The sequence below is a fragment of the Pelodiscus sinensis genome, chromosome 3 (genome assembly GCF_049634645.1).
Source record: "Pelodiscus sinensis isolate JC-2024 chromosome 3, ASM4963464v1, whole genome shotgun sequence".
NCBI lineage: Eukaryota > Metazoa > Chordata > Testudines > Trionychidae > Pelodiscus > Pelodiscus sinensis.
Window position 1 is genome coordinate 42,361,574 of NC_134713.1, and position 26,588 is coordinate 42,388,161.

Below are 26,588 nucleotides of genomic sequence, written 5' to 3' on the forward strand. Positions count from 1 at the left end.
CAGCATCATACCTTCAGTCGTAAGCCAGAGAAACAAACTGTATAGCATGGGTTTTCCCACCCTTGCCCCATACGTTTCTTCCCACATGGATATCTTGGGAGATCAGGGAAGAGAAGTATAAAGTGTCAGAATGAACGAATGGGGGTAAAGGCTGCTTTGAAACACTTCTTGGTGACAAGTTTCTCTGCTAGTTTTCTCCCCACCACACTGTGCAGCAGAAATATAGGGCAATAAGCAGATGATATGTGTAAGGGGACTGTTACCCCTTACTAAAACTCTGTGGGAGTTTTTGGTTTACCAGCTTCAGAAGGGGAAGGGTTCATGAGACTGACAGACCCCAGAGACAATGGAAAGCAGTCAACACTCCAGCTCAGCCTGACTGACAGGTTGTAAGTGGGGATTGTTCTGGCTCTGTCTCTGAACAAACAAGCTGTGTGCAGAAGAGATCCTGCAAAGACAGAGAGCTGAAAGAGGAGTACAAGAAGAAGTCCTGCAGCGACAGAACCAGACACAGACAGGCCAAGCAGTGCAGACCCTGTGTTGAGCAGCAGACTGGCAGTGCTCAGAAAGCCAAAAGGAACAGAGAAACAACACAAGGAGCTGGAACTGGCGAAGCAGCACAGCCTGCAGCTGGATGTGGTGAGCTACTGGGACCTGCAAAGTGTGGGGAAAGGCTCTGGACTGGGAGAGGGGTCTGGCCACTTAGAGACTGAGGCTGTGTGGTCACTGCCAGTGCAAGCGTGTCCAGCCTGCAGCCCCTTGCAGCACATCCAGGGCTTCTAAGGAAGAGACTGTGAACTGTCCTTACACTCTGCAGACTGCTGTGTTGATGTCCCTGTGCTACAGAGCAGGGCTGTGTGTTCTCATTTAACCATTCTCATTGTTTCTTATTCTATTCTCTTTAATCAGTTGATGTTTAATAAATTGTATTTGCTTTGAACCTTATGAAGTGATCACTGGGCCAAGAAGGCCTGCAGTGTAAAGAGAGCACCTCGGAGTGGGGACACCCTAACTCCTGCCCCTAGTGACTACAAGGTCAGGGATTAAGCCCCAGGAAACCTGGGCCCAGCCTTGTTGGGGTTTCAAGGGCTCTGCTACTCAGGAGAGTGGAGGGGGAGCCCTCAGGATCAGGGAGCCGTGGGGTAAAGGAAGTGGGAGCGGGGACTCAGATCCTTTCGCTGCTTCATTTCACCGGGGTGTATAGAAGCCAGGAAAGTTCCCCACAAGAGCGGGACCATTCCCCCGCTTACATATGCTTTCACTTACTGAGTTTTTCATAACAAATTGAGAACTTCCGTCACAGTTCCATTCATGTTAATTAAGCAACTTTTGAACCTTAAATGTGTTTTCTTCTTGGTATCAGAGGACTAATGTATTAGGTTTGAGATTCAAGAAAATTCCTAACTTCAGTTTTTGTATGTCAAATAGCTGGTTGTATCACTCTAAATAGATGTGCCTGATGCTTCACAGTCTCAAAAATGGGACATTTCCCTTTTTATTATCTGGGCTTTACATGCCTCTAGGAGCTTGAGACTGGAATTTTATTAATATCTAAAGGTGCGTCTACACAGCATTCTAAACTCGCAATAAGATAAGCAATTTGTGCTTTGCAAAGTGCCAAATTTCTAAATAATGTGCTATTTTGAGACATCCCTTAACCCTCGTGGATGCCGCAATAGCGTGCCTGTTATTTCTAAAAATATTTTGAAATAATGGGTGGCTTGTGTAAATGTGGGGTAGCTATTTCAGAGGCTGGCACCTACTTCTTGCAGCAGCAAGTCCCCCCAGTAATTCCCAAAGCTTCATCCTTGGGACAGCGTTCCATGAGGGGGGAGAGGGCAGGGCAATGGTGGGGGTGGAGTTTTGGCCAGTAACAGAGAAGACCTGTGGAATGGGAGTTTGAAACCCTCATATTAAAGTAATATTTTTGTGGTGATTAAAATGATTTTTTAAAAGAGGAAAGACATTTTTTGAGTAATACAAATATACGTGCCACGTTAGGAAGGAACATAAATATAGCAGAAAAAAATTAATGAGCATTGCTTAATTTAGTGAGTAATCAATAAAAGATGTGATAATATTAACAGTTATTCAATTATGCTAAACCTTGATGTTCAATAGGATTGTCTTTAATTAGTAGTTGATGCAGCTAATGGATTTCCTGTCGCCCCAACAGACCTTTTACTCTGGCTCTCAAGCTCGAGCCAGGGAGCAGGGTTGGGGGCTTGCTCCATTCTGCATGCACCGTGATTCTGTGGCTCCTGGAAATGGGCAGCCAGAGGGAATTCACGATGCCTTGAACCAACTGCCAGTTCTGCAGCTTCCATTGGGCCATGGGAGCTGCAGGGGTAGCACTTGTGTATGGGCCAGTGTGCAGAGCTGTCTGGCTGAGCCACTGCTTGGCAGCTGGAGGGTGGACATGCCACTGCTTCTGAGAGCTCTTTGAGGTAAGCACTACCTAGAGCCTGCGTCCTTTAAATGTCCCTCACCACATCTCAACGCACTTCCTCAGTCCTCATTCCCTTTCTGCCATCCGAATCTCTCAATCTCAGCTCAGAGCACCCTCCTGCATCCCATAACCCTCATCCCCTGCCCCACCTCAAAGCCTGCACCCAGAGCCTTCACCCTCCCACTACACCCCAGCGTCCTTTCCCAGGCCTACTCCTGTCTCTGAACCCCTTGTCCTAGCCCCGCTTCTTCTCCTGTCCTCCTCATTCCCTCTGCACCAGCTTAGAGCACCCTCTTACACCCCAAACTCCTCATCCCTGTCCCACCCCCAGCTGAAGGTCTCAACCCTTCCTCCTGCACCCCAACCCTGTATATCATGAGTATTCGTCGCCCTCCATTCAATTTCCATACTGAGATATGGCCCTCAGGTCAAAAAGTTTGTCTATCCTGAGCTATGGTGAAGGATACAGAATTCAAGCAAAGTGACAAGACTAGTAAGAGTTGTGTCGTCATAGTTCCAAGAAGGTAATTCCAAGCATAAAACAAGGCACAGAGTTGCTAGGAGTAGAGAGGAGGAGAAGCAGACAAATGGAGCCTTGAGGTTTGTCAAAAGTTGCAGAGGACTGACACAAAAAAGATAAAGTAAATGAAGCAAGGAAAGATGAGTGTTGCAGGGCCTTAAAGGATTAAATCAGAGTTCATGATGAAATAGGGAAAGGGAGAACCACTGGAGACATTGAAAGTTGGAAGAGGAAGTGGTGTGATTGTTTTTGGGGTGGATTGGTAGTGGCTGACACAGTTATCAAGTAACCGAGAGGCTGTAATATTATTGTGGAAGAAGACATAGCAAGCCATAAGGAAAAAAAATATGTAGCAAGACGTATGCTTGTGTTGAGAATGAGAGAAGAGTAAAAGATGATGATCCGTAAGTTGAGAGATGAGTGGTGGTGAAAAATCTGGTAGAAGATGTTAGGGACAAATGGCAACATGTGATTGGGCAGAGATGGGAAGATCAGTTGTGGGCTGAGCTGAGTTATCTGCATAGAGATGATGGCTGAACCCTTGGAAGTTGAAAAAATTGCCTGAGGGTGGGGTTTAAAGGTCATCTACAGTGAGACAAGGGAAGAGCAGTCACTGCTGAAAGAACAACTGAAAAATTGTTATAAAAAAAGCCCAGGGAAGAGTTCTCAGGATATCCGGTGCAGTGTATTTTCTGGAATATACTTGCATTTTAATGTAAATAATGAATATATGCATTACTTGTATGTAATTTTTTTTCTATCAGATGTATGATGTAGAGCAGGCATGTCCAAAGTCCGGCCCGCGGGCCAGTTGCGGCCCATGTTCCAATTTAATACGGCCCCCGCTTCCTCCCCCTCTCCTGGCTCCCCGGTGCTCTTTTGAACTGGCGCACCCAGTGCGCCGTTTCCGGCCGCGCCGCCGCCCATGGCCTCCGCGGTCCTAGAGCCTGCCCTGTAGGGCACGTCCGCAGCCCTGCTCCCCCGCTCGGCTGCGGGTTCGCCGTGTGCCCGGGCCGCCGTGAGGCCGGCATGCCCTGCACTCTCCGCCCGCCTCTGGCCTTGCGGGCCCTCCGCATTGGGGCTGAGAGTGCGAGGACGGCTCTCACGCATGTTCACTTCTTCAGATCTGGCCCTCTTTGAAAAAAGTTTGGACACGCCTGATGTAGAGCTATCAGTATTAAGACTCTGATATCTTATTTTAAACATATGCAATTCAACCTTATACATTGCCATCTGTTCAGCTGGATTGGTTAATTGTTTTTTGTGTTTTTTTATTTTTGAAGGGAAATGGACATGTAATATACCGGTTATGCAAGGTGGTTGCAATAGGCCTAGAACAGGGGTGGCCAACCTGTGGCTCCAGAGCTACATGCGGCTCTTCAGACGTCTTCTCCTTACATAGGTACCAAATCCAGGGCTGGAGCTACAGGTACCAGCTTACACTGGGCCGGAGAGTGCTCACTGTTCAACCCCCAGCTCTGCCCTAGGCTCTTTCCCCCTAGGATCCTGCCACTTCCCACCCTCTACACTGAGTCTGTCACACCCATGCTTCCCCCCTCCAGTGTCTCCCACTGAGAGAGCTGATCACAGTGGGCGGGAGGAAAAGGAGAAGGAGGCACTGACTCATGGGGCTGCCAGTGGGCAGGATGTGCTGAGTGGTGGTGGGGAGATGATCAGGGCTGGTGACATACAACTGTTGCTCTTTGGCAATGTGCATTGGTAAATTCTGGCTCCTTCACAGGTTTTGGCTGGCCACCCCTGGCCTAGAGACTTGTTTACCCAGCATTGCTCAGGTCCTTCACTCAAATAAGTTTTGTTTTTGTTCACTTAAATAATTGTTCTTGGGTGGGTTGAGCATGGGGGTTGAGTATCCAGGCTGTCCGGGGGGGAAAAGAGGGGAGGTGAGAGGACAGCCCCAGCCCTCTGTCACCATAGTAGCTTGGGGCCAGGTGTGAAGTGCCTGTCCACTGCTGCAGCAGGCACAGTTGGGGGAGAAGTGCATGACCCCCAGTAGGGAGACAGATAGTTTGTCCCTTTCTCCATTGCTAGCCCAATGGGGTTATAGCCATCCTGGTCCCTTGCTGTCCTCCTGTGGTCATTCTGCAGTATGACTATCCTTCCTGACAAACCCCTCCCTTCCCTTTTTTTGAGAAACTATCAAATTCCAGGTACATTCCATTTTCCTGGCACAACCAAACCCTGACCTTGCTTTAAGTTATTCGAGGAAGCTGTATACCAAATTTGGTGTCTTAGCTCTTACCATGTAAGGAGAGTTCTTGAACAACTGGACTCATGTACGGATAGACAAATGGACACACGTTTCTAAAATAGTGTGTTAGTGTTATGTTTAGTTATAGGTGTAAGATATCATTTAAAATTGGTTGTGTATCAGCACTCTCCATGGCGCATAGCTTAGTAAAGAAAGTTTAAAAAAATCTTCACTTATGCAGCCCCAGTTCATGAGAGCGCTGAAGCTTGCACTTTTCTCAGATGAGTTGTCCCATTAAAATCAATAAAGTCCGTATTTAAAGTTAAGTACGTGCTTAAGTGTTTTGTGGAATGAAGGCTTAACTGTTGTATATTTAGTGCATATGTAATGGTTTGAATATGTGCTTGAAATTATACATAATGTTGCCAAATCAACAAAAGCATGACCAGAGTCCCTGGCTCTTTGTCAGTTAATGCCATTCTGCGAAGCAAAGTAATGTTCTAGTATTGCATTACTTCACAGTGGTCACAGAGACATATTTTTCATTCAATATGCTATTTAGTACCTGCAGTTTATCTCAACCGCTTCTGTAATTTTGTCCTGGTAACTTCCTACAATACTGGGTGGGTAGATGCATTCTTTCTTTTGAAATAGTAGCAAATACTTAATCTTCCAAATGACCCATTTATCTTGTCATGCAGTTTTCTCTTAATGTTGTTTGTTGGATATATGTTCTCACCACCATGGAAAAACATAGTTTCATAAATGGCTTCCAGTGCATTATCTATGCATTTTTTTTAAATACAAATTGCTTGTATTTGTGAGTTAAATCATATTGTTCAGAATAATAGTTCATGATGAAGTAATTGAAGGCAGCAGCAACCACATGTGAATTTTGACAGCTCTTTAGGGAAGATGGGATTTATCTTCTGTCTCCATTTTTAGCATAGTGTGGTCCAGTACATATAAAGAAAAATAAATCAAATGAATGTCTTTTGTGTTTTCTTAATTGTTAGCTGCTTGGAAAATTGAGCCAGGTAAACTTGTAACTTTTTAAACATCATTCAGTCCACAGTTGCTCTGTTACTGCTCATTTAACCGCTTTAAGTGCATGATGACTCAAAATCAGCTGGCTCCACTACAGCACATTTTTCATTGTCAAAGTATAGATATTTTCAGCTTAGTGGGGAATCCCAACAGGGCTGCATGGCTTTTTCTGTTTGCCTGGCAAAAATGTTCAGATCCTCATGCTCCCAAGATTGAATTACTCAAAGTTCATTCATAGAAAAACCGACGCTTTATGTTTGGAGAGTCATCACTTGCCAGCTCATCTAACATTCACTAACTGTAGCTGTTGTTCCTCACAGTTCCTCATATTAGACACGCCAATTAGACACTGAATAGATTTGTTTTTTTTCTAGATGGCACTTCATATGCTGTGAATTTGTCAAGACAACTTAATTAAGAATTTGAGTGAGTGGTCTCTTGATACTGCAAAGAGGTGGTGAAGTCAAGTAATTAGGAGAAGAATTTGTAATTTTAAAACTTTTGCTTATGCTTTTCAGTGCCAGTTTCTAGTTTAGTTAAATGCTACATTCTTCCATGAAAATATATGTAAAAATAGATGAAGGTGGATGTTTCTGTTTTGGTTAGCACTTTTTTTTATTCCAATTTGTTAAACCCTTTATTTAAGCAAGGAGAAAATGAGTAATAGATTAAATACATATGATGAAAAGATATTTTGACTGGGAAGACTTAACGCACAATTAAATTTTAGATATTTTTTATTATTTAACTTCTAGCATTGGCCAAGGTAGAATTTGCTCTGATAGCTAGTTGGTACTAACATCAGTAATTTGAGGATCTGTAATCAAAGATTTTTAAGAGCTTTGAATGTTGTTTGTAATGAAAGAACCATATTGCTTACAAAGGAGCCTACTCTTTATTAAGGTAGTGGAGTTGGTGGGGTTGCTGACTACAGAAAATACTTCATATTGAAGAGGGAACTGCTAAAGGGAGGCATTCAGGTTATTATAAATTATATCTAGGTTATCTTAAAGAAAATAATTTAGAATTTAATTAATTAGTAAACTACTTAAACTGTATGTTTATAATAATTAGGCTGTGTCTAGACTACATTGCTCTTTCGACAGAGGGATGTAAATTAGACACTTCAAAAGTGCAAATGAAGCAGGAATTTAAATATCCTGTACTTCATTTCCATAATCACGTCATGGCGCTTTTTTGAAAAAGTGCCATTTGAAAGTAAAACCGCAGTCTAGAAACGGTTCTTTCGAAAATGGCAGGCTTTTTCAAAAGATCCTGTACTGAGTTTTCAAAAGAACCACTTCTAGACCACGATTTTACTTTCAAATGGCTTTTTGGAAAAAGTGCCATGATGGAATTATGCAAATGAGGTGCGGGATATTTAAATCCCCACTTCATTTGTATTTTCGAAGTGTCTAATTTACATCCCTCTGTGGAAAGAGTGATGTATCTAGACACGGCCTTAAATGTTGACTGTGTGTTACTTTTTAGTCTAGGGTCCACGTTAATAGCTTCTGTATTTACTAATGCAATCAAATTTTAAATCCACTTAGTCTGAAAGTTTAAAATGGCTTCTGATATTTCAGTCTAATACACAGACTAAGGGAGAAGAAACACTTTTTAAATAAGAGCGATTTTTTTTTTTGGTTTGGTTTTTAAAAGGATGCAAAATTAGCAATACTGGTTTGTTACAATGTATAAGATTAGCAATCCCAAGGTAAGAAAAGTGCTCCAACCTATCAGTTACTTGAAGAAGCTGTCTGCTGGGTGAATTCAGTAACCTCAATAGTTGCCATCAAGAGCAAAGGTGACTGAAGCTGGATTTTAGCAATTGAATGCTGTTTTTAACTGTGTATTTGATGTGACAGTATATTTTGCATCATAATCAGGGTATAGAAACATAACTGAAGACCAGAGAATACCTTACCCAGGAGCTGAAGCAAAATGCAGGACTATGTAGCACTTTAAAGACTAACAAGATGGTTTATTAGATGATGAGCTTTCGTGGGCCAGACCCACTTACCCGGGAGGAGTGCTGTGGAGGAAATTAGGTTGGTTGGCAGGATGATGTGAGCAGATGATCGCATTCGGGAGAAGGGTGGAAGCAGAGGATATTAGAGTAATTTGGGGCAGTTTATGTGGCAAAGAAGGGTTGAATTTTAGAAGCTTTTGATAAAACAATGTTGTCATTGCTTGAGCTATACCAAAGACATTAATTTGGAAGACATTTATTATTTTGACTCACACTAATTGCTAATTGCTGACTCTAGTGACTATAATCTCAACAAACATTAAGAGCTGAATGGCTTATTTAACATTTGATATTGCACAGAGCTCTGTTGTGCTTGGTGAATTACAAACACAATCAAATAATGTGAACATTGAAATATAAGGTTAGAAGAAGTTGAGGAGAAGAACCTAACACTTGCTGGGGAAAAAGCATACAGGCACCCATGCACCTGGTCATGAGTAGGGCTGTCAGCAACTAGTCTACCATCTGATAAGCAGAAGCTTATTGAATAGTCAACTAGTGATGCAACTAGTTGCTTCCCCCAACTTGCTGCCTCTATCAGAGAGAAGTAATAGAGATGTAGCTGTGTTAGTCTGACCTTGCTGAAACAAAAGACAGGACTATGCAGCACTTTAAAGACTAACAAGATGGTTTATTAGGTGATGAGCTTTCGTGGGCCCGACCCACTTCCTCAGATCAAATTCTGGAAGAGAATTGGCATGACCATATATCATGAGAGAGGCAGCAAGGGGTGGAGAGGAGCAGGAGCCAGTGCTGGGGAGAGCCAGTTCCCCCCAGCACTATCTTTACAAAGGGTAGGTGAGGTAGAAGCACAGTGGAAATGGCGCGAGCGGAGACATAACCAGTCTCGGCTTGTGCCGCTTTTGCTGCAATTCTGCTGGGCTCTTGTATATTTCAAAGGTTTGGGTGCCACAGGGAGCGCGGGACCAGCAGGGGAGGCTATGGGGCTTCCTTTCAAAGGCTGAGGCGCCCTGCTGGCCCTGTGCTTATGGGCCTAATGGGGCTCTTGTATATTTCAAAAGGAAGTCCTGTGCTCCCTGCGACTAATTGAAGGAAACCTTGTGGTCCCTGCACCCTTATAGACTAATTGAATAGTTGATGGAAATCTCATCGACTGTTTGATTAGTTAATGATTCTAAATTTAACATCCTGAGTCATGAGGCTTAAGGCAGGAACAGTTGAGGTCGGTGAATCTCATTGGTTCTGAATAATGAAATGCAGTTTTACAAATTTATGGTTCATGAAAATACTAAAGGTCCAAAAAAGGGACTAATTTGCAGTCTGTGACTTGAAGCCATTTACAATTTAAATGTGCTATGACATCTGGTGTGATCTATGCTATTATGTCTTTCCTACAGTGTGGTTCTGCAACAAAAATAGTTTTCCTCTCTTTTTAATATAGATTGGGGGGTGCTGCAGTCTTAATGTCTTTTCTGTGCGTGACAACAGATTATCTCGAATTCCCTCTGAGATTTCACAAGCCACTGAACTGCACGTCCTGAATGTAGCTGGAAACAGGTGAGAGGATTTTATTGTGTCCTGTTGCTGTACTGGTTTTGCTTCAGCATATGGATTGATATTTTAGAATGAAGCAGCAAAAGAGCTTATACTCCAGTTTCACTAATCCCAATATGGTGAAATTGGCAATATGTTCCTGCCCTCAGGCCAAATGTAATTCCGAACCCTGCCAATACTGAGCACAATTATTTGTGTCAAAACTATCTCTGTGACAAATACACACAAAAATATTTTGCAATCATGACTTTCAAATAATCTTTATCCATGAACAGAAAAGTCTCCTAACCTTTTCATTTGATGTATTTCTGACTTGAAATTAAAACAAAAGAGCTCTTGGCTTCAGGTCAAGTCTGGTGAATTGAATACCTGAATTAATTCCAGATGATCCTTCTGAACAAAGAGTTTGACAATCAGGTTATTCATATACATGTTAAGGCAACTGAAGTTACACTTCATCAGCATAAAAACTTGTTTTACCAATCTCAGTCATGCAGAGTTGTTTTCGGTTAATTTATTTGTATTGTTTCACACATAGAGGCCCTAACAAGAAACTAGGGCTCCATTGTGGCTGATACGGTACACGCACAATGAAAAGACATTAACTGCTTCAAATTTCAGTATAAGCATAATGAGAAACAGCTAGATAGAACAGATAGAAGTAAAAGGTTTAAAGTGAGATGGTTAGCCCATTACTGAGTCATCTCTGTTGTTTCTTGAAATCAAACCACGAGTGTGTGTGTATGGTTGCAGTTGGTTCCCACATTGATTTATTAAGTCTCCTAGAAACTAGCATGAAATTTCAGACTTACCATTTCTTTTTAAATTAGGCTGATGCATCTTCCTCTGTCACTGACTTCCTTAAAGCTGAAGGCTTTGTGGTTGTCTGATAACCAGTCCCAGCCTTTGCTGATGTTCCAGACTGACACGGACCCTGAAACTGGAGAGAAAATTTTAACATGTGTATTACTTCCTCAAATGCCTTCTGAGCCCAGCTGCCAAGGTATGGTTCACTTCGAAAATCATTCCTACACACAGCACAACTGTCATCTTTAAAAATCTGTTATCTGGTATCTTTCTTATAGTGTTGTGCAACAAACTTTAGTTTATCATTTTCATTTAAAAATATCAGTTAATCATTCATAACGGTCCACATTTTAGTTGTTTGCTGTTAAAGAGTTTCTCTTCTGGCTTTCACTCTTTACTGTCTCAAAAGATTTTTAACTCCAGTGGTGAGCTGGTAAGTAAATTGACTTGCCTGCCTTCTACAGACTTATTTAATGAAAAGACAAAGACAAAGAAGTAAACATCATAACCTTGTTTTCCCCCCCGCACCTCCCCGCCTGCCCCGCAATCCATGAGCATTCAGAAGTTTATATCTCTTTTTCAAACTTGTGTTTGTAGCTGTCAAACATTGTTGGACAGTTAAAAGTTGAAAAGCTCTGAATCATGACTGGAAAGATCAATGTGAATTAATCGCACGTCATAAGCAATAAGCATTTGCACTCAAATAAGTTTCTGCACAGTATTTACATTATCGTCTTAAAAAAATAGGTGAGAGATTGGTGGGGTCAGTTAAATTACCCCACCTGTGTAGCTAATTCCTTCCGTGCTCAGGTGAGTGTTAAAGCCTGTTGCAGTAATTTCTGGATTGCTGCTTCAGTAGTTTGTGAAGGTTTGAGTATGCGTCCCAAGGTGTACAAGCTATGTATTGGTACTCAAGTACTATAAAAACAACAAGGAGTCTTGTGGCATGTTAAACACTAACAGATGTGTTTGGGCATAAGTTTTTGTGGACAAAAGACCCACATTATCAGATGTGCATTTGACAAGGTGGGTCTTTGCCCACGAAAGTTTGTCTAAACACTTCTGTTAGTGTATAACGTGCCACAGGACTCCTCGTTGTTTTGCAGATACAGATTAGAATAGGCCAAAAGGGTAGCCATGGTACACTGGCAAGTTTTGTCACCAAAACTTTTTTGACAGCGAAACCTGGGAGCGTTCATAATGCAATGTGACACAAGTTGTGACAAGTGCCCAGGTTTAGTGACAAGCTACGAGAGGGACTTTATCTCGTCTCTTCTCCTTTTACTGACGACAATAATGCAGCATGTACTAGAGCAGTGTTTCTCAAACTGTGATCCACGGAGCCCTGGGGCTCTGCGAGACATTTCCAGGGGCTCTGCGAGGTTGACAAACTGGAAACATCGATAGGTACAATCAGTGGACCGCTGGGGCTCCGCATAAATTTTTATGCATGTAAAGGGCTCTGGAGCCCAAAAAGTTTGAGAACCGCTGTACTAGAGGTTTTTTTGTCAAGTTTTTTGTCCAGTATGTTTCCTACAATGCCCGATTAGTCACTCTGGTCAGCGCTTTGAACTCCGCTGCTCTGTACCCAAGTAAACAGATAAACAGTTGTGCCCCTCCGACCTGGGAATTTTAAAAGCGATTTCCAACAGATATAGGAGTTCACAGCAAAGATTGTCATTCAAGTGGTATGAAAGTAAGCTGGAAGCCTAGGAAGGTTGGGAAGCAAAGAGGGGGCTGACGGGACATTTTTCACGTTCCCAAAATGCTTAGCGCTATGTTATGTGTTTCCATAATGCTTAGTGACTGAAGGTGATGCCAGGCACTGTAGCATACTTATCCACATTGCTTTGCTCTTTCTATCAATGAGTGAGCTAACAATGTGGCCATGGTACGTTGACATAGGGTGGCAGAAAGACACGTTTGGTGAGTTTTCAGTTTTGGCGACATTTACATGTTGACAGCATTTTTATGCCAAACCTTTCCAGTGTAGACATAGCCTTTGATTCAAGTACTATGGTGATTAGGAACAAATAAAAAGCTTAGTGTTGTCAGCTTCCACAATTTTATTGTGATTCTCTGTATTTGGTGCCTGTATTTGGCGCATAGATTACTCGAGAATCGTTTTCATTTAAAAACCAGAAAACAAAACGTTCTAGTGCCCATCGTTGCAAGGACAAAGATTGAAAATGTGAATCCTGAAGTCTAAAAAACCAGTAGGCATATAAAAAACTCCAATATCTTATTTGTTTGGATTTAAAAATCATGATTTTTTTAAAAAAGTGATGGTTTTTAAGAGCCCGACTGTTTTTTTTTTTTAAACTTGGGGATGGCAGAAGTGGAATCTAGATAGGCATTCCAGGCTGATAAGAGAAGGGGGTTTAGGCATGCTGGTGTGGAGGGGTTACTGATGGTCACCATCCACTTTCCTGCTAAGACCACATTTCCTACTACATCTCTTGTTTATGCAGGTTCAGCTTTTTGGATTACAAGCATCTCATCCAGTTGTTTAATATGACATGTAGCCAATGATGGACAATTGACAAATGATGTGCTATTATCTGTTGATTAGCTATAAATCTTTTGTCTTATTTCTAAGTTAGATTGTTAATCCAAAAGTGTAGAATATATGTGCATGGTTAAAATTCATATAATAAATGCTTGATAATGGAAAAACTGCTAGCTTTAATAAAATTGCTTGTCTGAGTGAGTGGTCAGTAGAACTTTTGTGTGGGATGAATAGATAATTAGGGCTTCTGACTTTCAGTTTTAGCTGATAACACTGCCAGTACAAATAAATGAAATCTGGTGTTTATCTAGTAAACACTGGAAAAAAGTTAGAAGTGGTTACTTGTATTTACTGACTTGTTTGCATGGAATACTGAGGCAAACAAGGATGTGATGTGTAAAATTCATATTGCACAATAATTGGTCTGTGTAAGGTGCTGGAGTGCACTAAGGTTTCCTAGTGCATTTTAATGTAGTGCTATTTGAAACAATACTAAGATAAAGTGCATTAAGTAATATTACCAAGAGATTACCCATTACAGTAGGACACATTGGAACAATGCAATGAGTAATATATATTATATACAAGGAACCACAAACCCTGCACAAAGAAATTAATAAACCCCAAAGCCCTAGTAAGTATATGTTAGCATACTGTTCTCTCTTGAGAAGGTTCAGTTTTGTTTGTTTCCATTATAACAGATAATCTGCCCCGGTGTGGTGCATTTGAGAGCTTGGTAAATGAAATGTCAGATGAAACATGGAATGAGCGTGCAGTAAACAGAGTCAGTGCAATCCGCTTTTTGGAAGATGAAAAAGATGAAGAGGATAGTGAAATGGTATGTTTCTCTCACACCCTGATACACATGTAGTGATTAAAATGCAAAAGAGTAAAAAAGTGTTTGAAATATCTACATCTTGCATTAAACATTTTTAACAATAGTAGCAGTCTTTTTATATAAATACCTATAGCAGAGCTGTCAAACATTGGCTTCATAGGGGTTTAAAAAGACTTTTTAAAATTTTGTATTGCTTATCTGCTTACATCAAATATAACTTTCAGTTCTGCTGAAACAAGACTGTCTTACTGTGAAAATTTTAGTCTTTTTTTGTTTTCTTTGCTTTATTTCTTTAGGATGGTTCCTTCCACTTTTCCAAAAAGCAGGCTTAGGAGTAGGGTTTTCTGCAGTATGGAATGTGTAAGCCTTTGACTCTGTGTCCTTTAGGCAGTAACTCTGACACCATGACATGGGTTCACATTAAATTTTCTACCCTCCTATCGTGTTGTCTTGTTCCCCCACTTTCATTACCCCTCCATCTCATGACCATGTGTATTGACACCAACATAGGGTCCATAATCCGATGGCATGTAGCACATTGGTGCATGCTGTGTATGCTGTTTCCCACTCAAATGAACAAGTATATTGGGAGCATCTGTCACTGTACTTGTGAGACCTCCATTAAATGGTCATTTCACACTCCTTGGAGATAAAAAATGTGAGGTGACCTTTGAAGTAAAGCCCTCTTCTCTAATGCCTTTGCTTCACTAACAGCAGCTAATTGTCGGTATTCAGACTTTTAGAGCCAAATTTTCAGCACGCCTCTGTGTCCCCACTAAACATGATGTTTATACCAATTTTGCATGCACGTTTTCAGACACGTGCTGAAGCTTTAGCCTTCAGCCTTAATTTGAAGTGAGTCTGCATTAAAGCAAATCTAAAATCTCCAAACATGGGGAATTTCAGATTTATACTTGAGTTCAAGAACATCTTGGATGTAGCACTCCAGACATGCTAGCAGTATGGATTTATTCTGAAAAGTGACTTTAACAATCACTTCCCTATCAAATATGTCTCCTTACAAGCATACAGATATTTTCCTTACTGCCATCCCTGTAATTTGATCTGGGATCTGATAAACCAGAGTCTGTCTGATAATCCAGAGTAGTCCTCAGAACTAAGAGTAGTGTTTAGCAGACTAGTTTAGTCCCTTTGATATGTGCCAACAGTGTTTGCCAGGTGTTGGTTTCCACAGGTGTAGCTGATGGAAACTTAGTAAGCAACTTCTGGGAATGCACAAGAAGGAATATGCTCTAGTTTACTTTCCTTCAGTTGTGTAATGTGTAGAGGACTAATTGGAGTAAAGAGTAGTAAAATTAAATTGGGTCACTGAAGGCAGCATATGTGATTGGGGACATTTTGAGTAAGATGTCACTTTTCATAACTGAACCACATCAAGTTGTGAAATAAGAATTTTTAACTAAACTGAAAACTTTTGCATCTTATGACCGATTGATTTGTAATGAACTGGGAACAGCAGGCATTTTGAAACACTATTAAAATTCAAGTGCAAGATATTACTTGTGGATCTACAGCCTCTAATCAGTCCACTTTTGATATTAGAAAAACCTTTTTTTTAATATAAATCAGTCTGTGATCCTGCCAAAAAAGTGTTTTATCCAGCTAGTCATCAGCTCCCAGTGTATGCCCTTTGTAGGTCATCAGTGGTACTGTGATAATGTAAAGCACATACATAAATTATATACACCTGCACATACATTCATGCTGCTACAGTCAGCATGATATAGAATTTTAAAAGAAAGTTTAAACTTTGTCCAATTATGCAAGTAAATTTTATCTTTTCATTTAGCTTTTGTCAACTTTCCTTGAACATATGCTAACATCCTTCTCTAGAAATGGAACCAAATTACTGAAAATAGACTGTTGGAATGTTCCCCCTCTTTCCCTTCAAATTCCCAATGCCTGTTTGACAACACATAATCTAATCCAGGTCTTGATGGAAGGCAAGCAAAACATCACACAAACATTTGCTTGCCAATATAGACACACCACAAAGAGGTGCTGTGGGATTTTTCAAAAGTATCTATGGCTGTAAAGGGGAAGATTGAATTAAGATATGCAACTCCACCTCCATTAATTCAAGATTCCGTGTGATCTCTACAGCGGGAGGTCGATGGGAGCTCACACTCCCATGCTAACCCAAACTCCGGAAGATTGATCGTGGTAGTGTCGATCTTCCCACAGTGAAGACATGACCTAAGTTTTGTTTGGTTTACAGAATGAATTCCTAAATTACTTTGCTGGTTTTATAAATCCCATCTAATTCTTTCATGCTTCCCTCCCTCCCTCCCACCCCACAGTTGGCAGCTATTTTTCAACTTCTGTTGGTGTGGATTTCAAATTAACAGATCAAATTAGTAAATTCTGTGCTTGGAGTCTGTTCCACCCCAACCCTCCCAAGAATGATTTCATCAAAAAGCTGCTATGAAATTACATATCTTAAAATTAACATTATGATTCTTAAAAATATGTGGTATTAAATGCTAAAACCATGAAAGTGTGTGCGTTTCAAAAAGACAAAAGCAAAACCGTTTACTCCACTGTTTGTTTTTAGAGTACACTTCTAAGGCGAGCCACTCCACATCCTGGAGAGTTAAAGAACATGAAAAAGACAGTGGAGAATTTACGGAATGATATGAATGCTGCTAAAGGACTGGATTCAAACAAAAACGAGGTCAATAATGCCATTGACAGAGTGACCACTTCTGTGTAGAGTCTCATCTCCAGGTTTTACCTCCTGTGTCTTCCCCTGCTGTTGAAATGTTCCTGTCGTCTTCTGGGACTTCATTCAGCCCCCTTTGTTTTTAACCAAAACCTATTCATCATCTCCTTGTATGTGGAAGGTGCTGCTCACTGGAAGAAAGTGCCTTATTTCAGCCAGGCATTGAACCAATAATTTCCAAATCAATATTGTACTTTTAATAGTTAAATTCGTTTTTAATAGGGTACAATACTGTATACATAGTGCTGTATTTTTGTCTTACATGTGGAGAAATATGATTTTTCCTAAGTGCTGTGGTATTTTCTTCCCAGTTGCTAGTTATGCTGGTGAGAAATACAGTTTTATGTGGAAAATGGATACATTTTTACTCTTCGGCAGCTCAGATGGTGTACATTTTAAAATTTTGTATAGAAGTTTCATAACAATATGGTGTATTTCATTTTTAAAAAAGAAATTTATCTTAATCGGTACATATTTTAGTATTGTGGAAGAGAACATGAGTTTCACGGACAGTTGTATTCATTTGTTGTTTATATTGCCCACTTGTGCCTTAATGTGTCTTGTATGTCAGACGAGTCTTAAAAGAAAACTGAATCCTTGGGCAGAAGAAGAAGTTTTAAATGGGGTGGCTGTCTGGATGTGTTCATTTCAAGCAGTAATTAACATTTGGAGTATTTTACATAAAGAAAAAAGAAAACTGATGTTTATATCATAGGATTCAAATTTGTGAAGCACAACTGTTTATTTTATTGTATGCTGAGGTGAGATTAAATGACCAGACTGCTACTGTTTATTACACAATGCACTCACACTTTAACTTAATCATAAGGAAACCTCTTGTTTTGGATGCAATGATGGATTGCAGTCACTATAAAACTCATGCTCTCACGTTTAATGTTGAATGTGCCATTTATAAAATAAACAGAACAAAATGCACTCTAGACTTTCAGAAGCACAGTATGAAACTAGTTTTATGTACTACACAAGAAGAATGATATTCTTTTAAAGTGCTTTGGAGGTTTTATATCCATATATAAAACCATAATAAAAATCTTAAGCCTCGATAGCATTTTTGTATCATTTAAATTGCTATGATAAATATTAGAATTGACTTTATCTGTACATTTCATTGTGCTATATGTTAATTGAGTGAACACTAGCTTTATGTTTGTATTGAAAGCTTTTTGGGGTCTTTTTGAGTGGAGGGCTTAGTAAACTTTGTTAAATTGAATTTAATGCCATGAAAAGTACCAGTTTTAATGTGTACCAGAGAAAATAGTCTCTTGAATGCAGTGCAAATACAATGCAAACAGTTACATTGTAAGGTTTCTCACATTGCTGTCAGTGTTCCTGGACTGTGACATGCAAATGAGACCAATTCATTCTCCATATATATTACATTTGTGGCACCTCTGCTGAGATTTGAAACAATAGTGTCAGTTTTGACTGTATCTGTGTTGTGCATCTGTGTTCACTAAGAACTAATCAAAGACTGCACATGTAGACCGCTGAATAGCCTTTAGGTTCGGAAAAAAGGTGTACTATACCTAGGAGGTTCAGATGCAAGCCTGTAACTGAAATGAACAGACTCAAGTATGATCAAAATAAGTGTTACTACTTCAAGCAAGCTCCTCTGTACATTATCATTTGGAATTGAACCTGCTTGTAAACATTCAAATGTTTGAAAGGAAGACTTGAGAAACTTAACAGGAAGAACATTTTGCTAAGTTAATAGTATTATCAAGAATATGGAGTTTCTTCTTCAAGTAGATGCAGCTCTGGACTAGGGGCCAGAGATCTTTGCCCTGCACTACCTGTTGGCAAGTGCACACAGCCTTAGCCCTTCCTCTAGCCCAGGGATGGGCAATAATTTTTGAAGGGGGGGGGCCACATCAAAATTTTTGTAGTTGATCAAGGGTCACACTTTTCTATGGACCAGGCGGGGGTCTGGGATGGAGTGTCAACTCACAGGGATGTGGCCAAACAGGATTATGGATTCACTTCACAGCAGAGTCGATTAGGGATTGTTGATTTTATTAATCTCACTACATCACTACTATTATAGGCTTAATACTGTCAGATGGTTACACAGCTACTGCAAAGAGACACATCAATAAACATAGGCAGAGCAATGCATAAGAGAGCAGCAGGCACTTAGAAATGCTTACTCCCCTTCAGTCTGTGGGGACTCCCATTCCTGTTACCTCGCACCAGGCTGCCGTGGATGTGGCTCCAGCTGGAGGAATCCAGGGCACCCTCTAAGGTCTAGGTCCCTGGTGAGACTCACCGAGCACAGGACTCCCTATGCTAGTTATACTACAGTTGTATACCGAGTGTCTGCAAGCTCGCCCAACTCCACTCCCAATGTTCCCATGGGGCTGGGAACCAAGGTCAAACTAGTTTACCACTTAGTTTCCCAGTTCAAGGCATGGGTTAAAGCTGATAAAGCCCAGCTGCTGTTTGCGTTTGCAGGGTATAAGATTTTACCAGGCTATGTACAGCTAGGATGCAAACCTCCATCCCAGGCCTGCTAAGCTGCAGGACCCACATACGACTTTTTATGTGACACAGAGTTTGGGTGCAGAAGGGAGCTCAGGGTAGGGGGGGACTGGGATGCAGGAAAGAGTGTGGGGTCTGAGAGGGCGTTTGGGTGAAAGAGGGTATTGTGAGGAGGTGCAAGAGAGCATTCTGACCTGGGGGGAGGCATTTGAGAGAGGTGCAGCGTCTGGGAGAGAGTTGCGTGTGGGGGACTGGGGTGTCAGAGGCAGGCTCTGGTCAGGAGGTGCTTACCTAAACAGCTCCTGGGCAGCAGCACTCTCAAACGGCTTCCCTGCTGACTTCCACAGTGCAGGTCTGTGCCACAAGGGTGAGTGGGCCGGATTAAAAGACTTGGCAGGTTGGATCTTGCCAACCCCTCCTCTAGCCATACAAAGGCAGCACTGCTCTAACCCTCTCAATCACTGCTTACAGCCCCTGGCTACAGTGAGGACTCTGGTGTTTTTCACCTTTGTGCTTTTGGTCTGTTTGAGATTATTTTCTTGTATATAGTAGCATCTTATCTTAAGTTTAGTATTCAATTAGAGTAGTTGGCTGCATGTGTAAAGCTCTTACTGGGGTTCAAGCATTCTCCATCTCTGGAGGGGAGAAGTGGGGCAGGAGGGCATTCCATGCAGTAATTCCTACAGATGGTTCTTTTGGATCAGTGAAAGAAACATTAAAGAGCTGTGTTCCACCTGTAAGTCATTCACAAAGCACTTCAGTGATCAAGCACTTGCAGCTGAAGCAGCATCTGCTGGTGCAGACCACGAGGATGCCTTCACATCTCCTTCAAATGATGTCACTGTGTTCTTTGGCTTTGGCATTTCCCCAGAGAGGAAGGGATCATTTTCCCTTTTCTAGTATAACTAGAAAGGGGTCCCATAAAACAAATAAGGCTCAGGGAGACTGTACCACACTTTCCAAGAGGAGTGCTGACTGGCACCACATTTTGTCTGGCATATAGGGATAGAGCAGTCCATCCAACTGCTCCCTGATTTACCACTCTGAGGTAGGACAAGAGCCTGTGTCAACGTCTCAGTTCTGGCCATGGGGGTCTGTCTCCACTCTGACATACCAAGCAGCATCCGGCCTTTGTAGCCTCTGAGTCCTGGATTCTCCACTGGTTCAGGAGTTCTCTGGTGCCATGGCTTCTTCCAACTCATCCTACTTTGTGCTATTATCATCTTTTGCCTGCATCACAAAGCTGCTGGGTTTGTCAGCACCACAGCTTGTACTGCCCAGGCTTCAGACACATTTGTGGCTGATGCAAGGCCAGGCACCAAAGGTCTCATTGATGCTGGTGCATCCTCGGGCATCATTGTTGTCTGGGCAGCAGGTCCTTTTGAGTTCAGGACTGCCCTTATCCTTGGTATTGGCACCTCTCCCAGTATCAGCAATAGGAACATGTTTCATTTGGTACCATCAGTGCCAATCCCCCATTCCTGGTTGGCACTGATGACCCCCTTCCCATATTGGGCATCAGAAGAGCCTAACCATTTGTTTGCTCCATTGGGGCTGGCTTCCTCATTGTTCCCAGAGAATCTTCAAGACTCTTCCAGATCAACAGATAAGCACCACAGAGAAACTTTGCCTCATCATCAGTCTTGAGATTTGGCATCTGTCCCACAGTTGGGTCAGGGGCTCTTGGTCTGATGCCTGATGGCCGCCATTGTCTTATTGGTATGGCCCATGGCCTTAAAGTCTTAAGGACATTTTTGGTCCATAAGATCCTACTCCTTGAGTTGCTCCAGAATCAGATTGCTGGTCCTGAAGGTGGCTCCATGTGCCAGTGTGTTCTCTTCACTCAATCCTTACTGACCAGGGCACCAATGCTTCCTTAATAGGTTGGGGAGTGCATCTGGGACCACTGAAAGTCCAAGATCTACATCTGAACAGGAAGCTTCTCTGCTTGTCAGTGTCCTGGAGCTTCCTGCCACGTATGCTCTGTCAGCCTCTTTCAGATCACTTCAGAAACTTGGCTGTGTACATCCTTACAGACAATACACTACAGCATGCTCTATCAGGAGGAGATCAGGCCCTGCCAGTTTTGCATAGGGGAAGATGGTGCTTCCATGGTGGATCACTTGCCTTGGTCCAGAATCATCTGGCAAAACATCTCAACATAAATTTCTCCCTTAATCACAAAAGATTGCTAAAGCCCAGTGTGCTACAGTTCGTTTTTGGAATTTGGGGCATCCTAACAATCAACTTGTTTGCCACAAGAGACAAAAAGAAATATCAACTGTTTTATTCCCAACGAGGGTCTGTTTGGGCTCCTTGAACAGTGGTTTTCACTTGAGCTGTGAATTAACTTTCCTGTATGCATTTGCTCCAATTCTGATTATCTTGCAGATTTGTTCTCATGCTGTAATTGGACCAAATCAAACTCATTCTCCTTGTTCCAGCATGTTTGGGACAGTGTTGGTTTTCTGACCTCCTTGTGCTATTGGTTCAGCTTCTCATATTCTTTCTTTGTCATCCTGACTCCTGTAACCTGGTCTGTTCAGTTCCCTGCGTCTCACAGCATAGATGCTGCATAATTAGATGAAGCAGAGGATCAATTGTGAAGGTGGTCTGGCAGACCTTGCTCAGTAGAAGAAAGCTGTCCATCAGAGCAACCTATTTGACTAAGAAAGTAGTTCTTGATATGGCATGAGCCTGGTAGGTTCATCCATGACAACTTAGAAATATACATTACACTTCACTCTTCTGGTCCTGTGTTTAGTTTTATGAGATCCACCTTTCATCTGAGCATCCATGTGAAATCCATATTTTCAAACCTCATGGTTGTGAGGTCCTTGATAAGTCACTTGTCTCCCTCTGCCCATTACAGCCTATCATTTGCATGTTTTAATACTGTCCTAGGGGCTCTTATAAGTCCTCAGAGCCTCTGGTAGCTTCTTTCTCCATATGGTAGAAAACTGCCTTCATTATGGCAATAACATGTGCAAAGTGGGTGGGTAGGTTGCAGGTCTTGATAGTGGAGCCCCTATATGCAATTTTCTAAAGACAAAGCAATCCTGCATCTTTGCTGTATTTATTTGTTTTTTTTTATCCAAGGGGTTTCCCATTTGTACTTGAATCAAGTGCCACATTCAACCCCTGAAGAACAATGTCTTCACATATTGGCTGTCAGGTGATATTTAGCTTTTTATCTAGATACAACAATTTTTTCCACTCCCCATCTTATTTGTTCATATGCAAACCAAAGAAGGGTCAAAGGATTGCTTCACAGATGATCTCCAGGCATTAACTTCCTGTGTCAGGCATATAGCATGTGAAGTAGCCCAGGCCATTTCCTCAAGGGGTATGAGCTCGTTCCATGAGAGCCTGGGCAATGTTAAGGGGGTTTGAGTGACATTCCTACACTGTATGCTTGTGGGGCTGCCACTAGGTCTTTAGGGCATCAGAAACCACAGTAACATTACTGCTGCATCTAAATCAGATGCAAACTTTGGGAGCAAGTTCTGCTGTCCCTGTTGAAATAAACTCTGAACGCCAACTCCTACATCTATCTGAAGAACAGAAACCTATTAAAAACAATAAAGTTCCTGTTCATGTGTTAATAGATTGTCAGAGGTCACCCATCAGTCTTATGGGCCTCAGTAGGCCAAAGCCTTTCCAATCCTTCTGCAAGTGTTAAGGCCCCCTGTGTGTTAGCTGGGTCTTGAGTCACTTTAAACTCAGGATATTTACCCAAAGATCTTTCTTTGTTTATTGATCTCTGGAGAATCTAGAGCTAGTAAATGGCAGCCTGTCCCCATAGTGGGGCCTCTTTAGAGGTGTTGCAGCCTGAGTGAATTTACCTCTCTCAGTTCTTAATTCTTGGAGGAGCTGTAGTCACCCTCCTGAATGGAATGACATGCAGTCCTTAGCCCATGATGAATAAGCTTAATCCAGTTAACTCTTCCAAAGACATTGCAGAAATTTGCCATATCTGTCTCACATGGTGCATGCACATTGGTGGAGATTGCAATTTAAAAGCTCAGGGTTTATTTTTGCTATGGATAATCCTATTGTGGCAGGTTCTCAGTGATTATATAATTAATTCATTTTAGCATGTTTGGGTTCAGCATGCTTCGTGCAGTTCTTAGTGTGGCTGATTGATGTGAACAAAGCCAATAACCATGCCATCTTGTGCTATGAATCTTTCCTATTTCACAACTTAGGTCTGATTAAGCTGCATTGCTACTTTGATAGGAGGGCACTTAAAGAACATTATGGGCGGGTATCTACGCAGTCCTGAGTAATTATAAAATCTCTGTTCTGGCTTTTTTTGCATTCCAGCTTCTAGTACTTTTGGGTCTGTTGCCCATGTAGGATAGTATTGGAAGCGAGGCCAGGTCTATGCTACGGAGACAAGTTGGTCTAAGCTCTGCAATTTGAGTTATGTCAGTAACATAACTCAAACTGATATAGCTTAGATTTACTTACTGTAGGATCCACACCAGACAATGTTGACGGAATAAACTCTCCTGTCAACTCCCCTTACTCATCTCATTCTGATGGAGTACTACAGTGGACAGGAGTGACTGGTGGTTGATTTAGCAGCTGACCCACTAAATAGACTCTTGAGGGGTCGATCACCATAAAGTCCAAGCACTTCTTTTATTTTTCAGGAACCAATCACTGGTCTGCATTATAGCTTTAGCACTAATTTAACTAAATTGGAGACACTCTAGTCTAGAGCGTGGATTCAATTAGGCTGATCTGTTGGAAATGGTATCTTCCTTTTCCTGAGAAGAGTCATGGAGTTAGTATGGTGTATGCTGTTCTAGTTAAGTGATTTGCACACTTTTTTTATTTCAGTTTGATTGTAAAGCACTTTGAAATTTATCGTTAAAAGAGCTAAACTAGTGTACATTCCTTTTGGTGAGTAGAATGCTATGTGCATTTATACATAAAATGGAAAGGGAGTTTCTCTAGAAAAATACCTTGCAAAATTAAAACCAGTTGCATATTTTCACATTTTTAAAATATAAAGTCATTTTAAAAATAGGAGACAAGCAGGTTGGAAAGCGAAATTTTTTATGAGGTTGGTTATGGATAACAAAATGTGCTTCATTCCACATGTTCTAGATATTTGCAAATTCACTGTGTTTACATTGTATGTTGATTTGCAGATGGAGTGTTATCAGCCTACTGCTGCAAAAGTTTTTCTGTCTCTCTTTAATCTTAAAATGTAGATTAGTTGTTCAGCCATTCATCTCTTTTGAATAATTCATGAGGTTTTGTTGTTTTGCGCAGATGATTTATAGCAATATGTGGCACTTGCAAACCTTTTGGCAGATGGAAATTTATTCCTATAGAGGACTTATTAAACAGATTTTATCAAAGTAGCTGCACATTATTTTACTTATGACTCATAAGGACAGTTTGTCCTCTTAACAAATGAGGTTAAAAATGTATTGTAAGAATAGTGAAGGTTAAGATTTTGATACCACTAATTTTAGTAAAACTCAAGGACAGGTTTCATGCAATAAACAAATCAATGGAAGCTCACAGAGGCGGAGGCAGAAAAATGTTACGGAGTTCTTTGGAACTGTCCAAATTCATGACTTTCAGGATCTCTGTGACGTAATCTTATCCTTAGGGATTGCATATAAAGAAAACACAGGGTAAGAGATGGAGATTAAGAGCCTCTGACTAGTAAAGGAGGATCATTTAAGTAGAATAAGAATAAGTAAAAAGGCAGTTTTATAACTCAACGTGGCATGCACACGTTAATAAAGGGTGTGAAATGGTAACTGTGTTTGTGTCCCATAATGAAATAAGCTATGGTGGTTCTAAGCAAAATGTTTTTCAATAATTTATTTTAAATTTCTTGAACAGAACTACATCCGATGAGCAAAATATCTTTTGATATTTAATAAAAAAAATCTTTGAAAAGTTTTGAACACGGAATTAGGAAGCAGGAACACCAATTCTGCTCCTGAATTATTACAAAAAAATCAAACATCAATTAATGTTAGGCACTTAAATCCATACTTGACGTTAGGCATATTAGGTTTGCCATGTAACACCTGTGTGCCTTGGTTTCTTCCATTTGTAAAATAAAGGTTTAGATGCTGATCTTATCTGGGAACCATAAAGTTAGCTATTGTTTGTAAAATATTTTTAAGGCAAAAACTGCCAATACTGTGCCAGCTGGTGATTGTCTCAGAGAAAGACATATATTCTATCCAGTCAATAAATGGCAGCTGTAGTAAGATTTAAGTGCTAACGAATATTCAATTATAATCCAATGCCATCAGGAGACATGTACTACCCATCTGGTTTTGATACAGTGTAGTTAGTATAAGTACTAACTGAAAGTATTGAGTAATCCGGTTGTATGCCTGGCTTTGTACAATATGTAGAGAAAGACACAGTTCTGTGCTCCAAGGAGCTTGCAGTCTTTAGGTTTTGAACCTGCAAAATATAGGACACTCCTTGTTTCCCATGCAGGACCTTCCATTCCTACTGTGCTCAGGTTCATGCTCTATATCTCGGCATTTTTTGCACTGAAAACTTCTATGGAGTGGAATGATTTTAAAAAGAGATTAAGAATTAAGGTTTGTATTCACATCAGAGTTCATTGGCTGTTTATTTTTATGGCTTGGTGGCTGTGTTCTCTGAAAAGCATTCTGGCTACCAATAACGAAGGAATATTTCAAACTCCTGATGGAATGGTGAGCTCTTCTTGTCTGGAACTGTTTGTGTACCTCTACCTCATTGATCCTAAATGTATGTTTATAGAAAAAAAAACTGGTGAAAGTGGATTTAATTATTGATGCATGTTTTTCATAAGCAAAAGTGATGAAAAAGCTAGCTCATGGATGTGAAAAAGATCTTGGATTGCTAGTGTGCTCTCTTGACAGTTCCTTTATGGATTGCCATTTAAGGCCTGAGCATAAAGTCCAACCTAAAAAAGGATGCTATGCAACTTACTCTACCAAAGAAGAAAACACAAACAAGGACTGCAGACTATCCTGCAGTTACATCCTCCAGACTTATCTTTCTCTCCAAGTTGGACTGAAATTTAAACTTTGTCTAGGACAACCTACGCAACCGCCATATCTGTGTTGCAGCAATTAGGGATACTATGAAATGAAGCTCTTCCTTTTTATAAATGACTGAGACCTATCCACATTAAGTCATAATGTTCTCTGTTTGCATCTTTCAACCTGCACTCCTTTGGGACAATGGGCTTTTTCTGGTCCTATGGGAAAAAGTGTTTGCAACAATGTATGTGCATCTGAGGAGTTACCATTCAGGAGTTCAGGCTTTTAAAAGGGGTCAGAAACCCACCAAAGCTGTCTGCTTGCTTTCAAACGGTTTCAGATGCAGAGCAGACTGAGGACCAATCCCTATGACCAAACAATCTATGTAGGGGAAGTTC

The 26,588-nt window shown here is 41.1% G+C and overlaps 1 protein-coding gene across 1 annotated transcript in view; it reads left to right on the top strand.

Annotated features, from left to right (window-relative positions):
- Positions 1 to 17,735, top strand: part of LRRC1 (leucine rich repeat containing 1) — a 109,440-nt gene extending 91,705 nt beyond the window's left edge. The window contains exons 11-14 of the mRNA XM_075923612.1: positions 9,660 to 9,775; positions 10,603 to 10,775; positions 13,790 to 13,926; positions 16,502 to 17,735. Coding sequence (XP_075779727.1) covers positions 9,660 to 9,775; positions 10,603 to 10,775; positions 13,790 to 13,926; positions 16,502 to 16,660 — 585 coding nt within the window. The 3' untranslated portion in view covers positions 16,661 to 17,735. The remainder of the gene's footprint in view (positions 1 to 9,659; positions 9,776 to 10,602; positions 10,776 to 13,789; positions 13,927 to 16,501) is intronic.
- Positions 17,736 to 26,588: the final 8,853 nt, after the last annotated feature.